The following is a 3,201-nucleotide window of genomic DNA, read 5'->3' as shown; positions in this document are numbered from 1 at the left end:
CCATTGCAAGCATGGCAGATACGAGTCCTTTTTATATTCAGGAAGCTACAATGCAGCACCACAACATTCACATTTTTGATTATTTAGGAAAATAGTCATGTGACCACCTCCTGAAAGCCCATCAGATTTATACCCATTAACTATATATATATAGTATTGCTATTTTACATTGGATAAAGTGTATATTTCCATTTACCTACAGAGAGTACCTACATATACATTGAAAGCAACAACCAGTATTATCCTCCATTTTTCTCTAAATTTTTCCAGTCTTTTATAGTTAATTTCAAGTAGATTACTACATATGGAAAGTTCTCCTGGACTCTGACCATGCTCCCCAATATTGCACAAGCAGTAACTTTCCCTCAATTTCTTATTGCTATTTTTAACTCAAAAAGTGCAAATAACCTCAGTTGAAAATATGCTATGTAACATTGTCATCAATAGTGCACATTGCCCCCCATTTGTTTCTGATTTGTCTTCTATTTTTATTGCTATATTTCCTTTCAGGAAATGTTCATTATTCTACATCATCAAACCATCAATTTTTATGGGAGAATAGTGTTAGAGGTAGTAAAAAAATCCTTGAGAAAAGAGGGTAATAAACTAGTGTTTTTATAAACTCAGAGGACTCATAACATCATTGCTGACAATGAGCACCATATTCCAATTTTCTCTAATTTTTGTGCTATTTTCTGGCAATTGTTAGATAAATTTTCATTTGAGAAAATGCACCTGGGACCCTTGAAACACCTCCAACATATCTTGTGGATAAGATTCAGACCAATGGACCAGAAGTCAAGTAGTGATTTGTGGTTGGTGGCAGATGTCTCGTCTACAATGAACACTGGAATGAATGCTTCCACTACCTATACAAAGTTGCCACCCATCCCCTGGTGCATAACACCATCAACATCAAATGCATCCTCATGTACATGGTAGACATGATCCTGCAGCATTAAAATACAAAGCTGCATGGGAAGACACCACAATGGCTCAACATGGTAAGCAAATGCAAGTGGATCAACACTGTTGTTTTTAACATTTTATCACAGGGCTTCTTCGCCTCATGGACAGCACTGTCATATACGCCTGCACATTGAACTATCCTAAGGATTGAGTGACTGGTTTACAGAAGGCAGAATACAATGTAATCAATTCATGGTGCTTTGCGGGGTAGGCAGATTAATACAATGTAATACAATAAATTGTTAAACAACAATTCAGAAAACGTCTCCTCAATCCTGAAGTAGTAAAAGAGTTGTATATTGTCCAAGGCATAATACTGGGCAAACCTGAGGATATGACCAGGAATGCATGTACCAACTAAAAATAACAAAGGGGAATATGTAGGGGGTGCTGCCATCGAACAGACTGGTGTTAAAGGTGTGAAGGGTACTCACTGCTACTCTACTACTTGCACACATGTAGTAGTATCAAAATGAGTCTACACTGAAGGGAATTGAGCCACAGGAAGGTCTTGGGCAGAGTTTAGCATAAGTTCAAAAAACACGAAATTACAAACAGATGTACCTCCACAAAGGGTCAACAGATTCATAAGTGGTTTGTTGGAGCATTTTTGAGATGTGAAGTAGTGTCCAAATGAGTCCACATTGAGCCATAGGAAGGTCATGGGCAGAGTTCACCATAAGTGCAAAAACATGAAAATACAAACAGACATACCTCCATGAAGGGATGACAGATTCGTAGATGGCTTGTTGGAGCATTTTTGGGATGTGTAGTAGTATCGAAACGAGTTTACACTGAAGGGAATTGAGCCACAAGAAGGTCCTGGTCATAGTTTATTATAAGTCAAAAAAACATGAAAGTACAAATAGAAGTACCTCCACGAGGGGTTGACAGATTCGCAAACGGTTTCTTGGAGCATTTTCGGGACGTGAAGCACTATCCAAACAAGCCTACATTCAGGGAAATCGAGGCACAGGAAGGTCTTGGGCAGAGTTTAGCAGAAGTGCAAAAACATGAAAGTACAAATAGATGTACCTCCACCAAGAGTTGACGGTTTCATAAACAGTTTGTTGGAGCGTTTTCGGGACGTAAATTAGTATCCAAACAAGTCTAAGTTGAAGGAAATCGAGCCACAGGAAGGTCTTGGGCAGAGTTTAGCAGAAGTGCAAAAACACGAAAATACAAATAGACGTACCTCCACGAAGAGTTGACGGTTTCGTAAACGGTTTGTCGGAGCGTTTTCGGGACGTAAAGTAGTATCCAAACAAGTCTAAGTTGAAGGAAATTGAGTCACAGGAAGGTCTTGGGCAGAGTTTAGCAGAAGTGCAAAAACACGAAAATACAAATAGACGTACCTCCACGAAGAGTTGACGGTTTCGTAAACGGTTTGTCGGAGCGTTTTCGGGACGTAAAGTAGTATCCAAACAAGTCTTCGTTGATGGAAATCGATGCACAGGAAGGTCTTGGGCAGAGTTTAGCAGAAGTGCAAAAACACGAAAGTCACGGCATTGCCCGAAAATGACGTACTTCCTTTGCGGGCTACCTTCAAAATGCAAGGTAGCCCGCAAGGGAAGTACGTCATTTTCGGAAATTTCCGTGACTCAACTTGTGAGTCATTCCTTTTGATCAGCGGAATATTCACCATTATCCTCACAACTTCTCAGTACCTTCCTGCAGTCCGTTTCGCTTGAGTGTGGACTCGATTCAATACCTACGCATTCCACGAACAAGCTCCACAAAACCGTTTACAAAACGGTCAACTTCCCATGGAGGTAAGTATCACTTTGTATATTCGCATTTTTGCACTCATGCTCACAAGCTCTCAGTACCTTAATCTGGACCGTTTGGCGTGTGCGTGGGCTCGTTCGGATAGCCCAAACTCCCTGAAAACGGACCACCAAACCGTTTGTGAAATGGTTGAGGCCTCGTGGAGGTAGGTCACTTTGTATATTCGCTTTTTTGCACATATCCTCACAAGCTCTCAGTGCCTCATTCTGGTCCGTTTGGTGTGCGCGTGGGCTCGTTCGGATACCCCCAAACTCCATGAAAATTGTCCACAAAACCGCTTTCAAAATGGTTAAGGCCTTGTGGAGGTAGGTCACTTTGTATATTCGCTTTTTTGCACACATCCTCACAAGCTCTCAGTGCCTCATTCTGGTCCGTTTGGCGTGGGCGTGGGCTCGTTCGGATACCCCCATACTCCTTAAAAACGGGGATCCTCAGAGTCGACCT

At 41.4% G+C, this 3,201-nt stretch overlaps 3 protein-coding genes across 3 annotated transcripts in view; 1 reads left to right on the top strand and 2 right to left on the bottom strand.

Moving 5' to 3' along the window:
• Positions 1–250, bottom strand: part of LACBIDRAFT_321929 (uncharacterized protein) — a gene marked incomplete at both ends in the record, with an annotated part of 2,309 nt that extends 2,059 nt beyond the window's left edge. The window contains 3 exons of the mRNA XM_001874647.1: positions 72–140; positions 201–209; positions 235–250. Of these exons, the coding sequence (XP_001874682.1) occupies positions 72–140; positions 201–209; positions 235–250 (94 nt within the window). The remainder of the gene's footprint in view (positions 1–71; positions 141–200; positions 210–234) is intronic.
• Positions 251–919: 669 nt separating this feature from the next.
• On the top strand, positions 920–1,120 carry LACBIDRAFT_305616 (uncharacterized protein; the record flags this gene model as incomplete). Its single annotated transcript, XM_001875226.1, has 2 exons — positions 920–1,004; positions 1,056–1,120. 2 exons carry the CDS (start codon positions 920–922, stop codon positions 1,118–1,120), a joined length of 150 nt encoding a protein of 49 aa, XP_001875261.1.
• Positions 1,121–2,079: 959 nt separating this feature from the next.
• LACBIDRAFT_321928 (uncharacterized protein) overlaps positions 2,080–3,201 on the bottom strand; it is a gene marked incomplete at both ends in the record, with an annotated part of 1,969 nt that continues 847 nt past the window's right edge. The window contains 5 exons of the mRNA XM_001874646.1: positions 2,080–2,111; positions 2,165–2,239; positions 2,325–2,431; positions 2,497–2,512; positions 2,786–2,852. Coding sequence (XP_001874681.1) covers positions 2,080–2,111; positions 2,165–2,239; positions 2,325–2,431; positions 2,497–2,512; positions 2,786–2,852 — 297 coding nt within the window. The remainder of the gene's footprint in view (positions 2,112–2,164; positions 2,240–2,324; positions 2,432–2,496; positions 2,513–2,785; positions 2,853–3,201) is intronic.

Source organism: Laccaria bicolor, genomic scaffold (assembly GCF_000143565.1).
Source record: "Laccaria bicolor S238N-H82 LACBIscaffold_2 genomic scaffold, whole genome shotgun sequence".
In the NCBI taxonomy this organism is placed as follows: Eukaryota; Fungi; Basidiomycota; class Agaricomycetes; order Agaricales; family Hydnangiaceae; genus Laccaria; species Laccaria bicolor.
The sequence above is the reverse complement of the archived record's forward strand: the minus strand, read 5'-3'. Positions and strand labels throughout refer to the sequence as shown.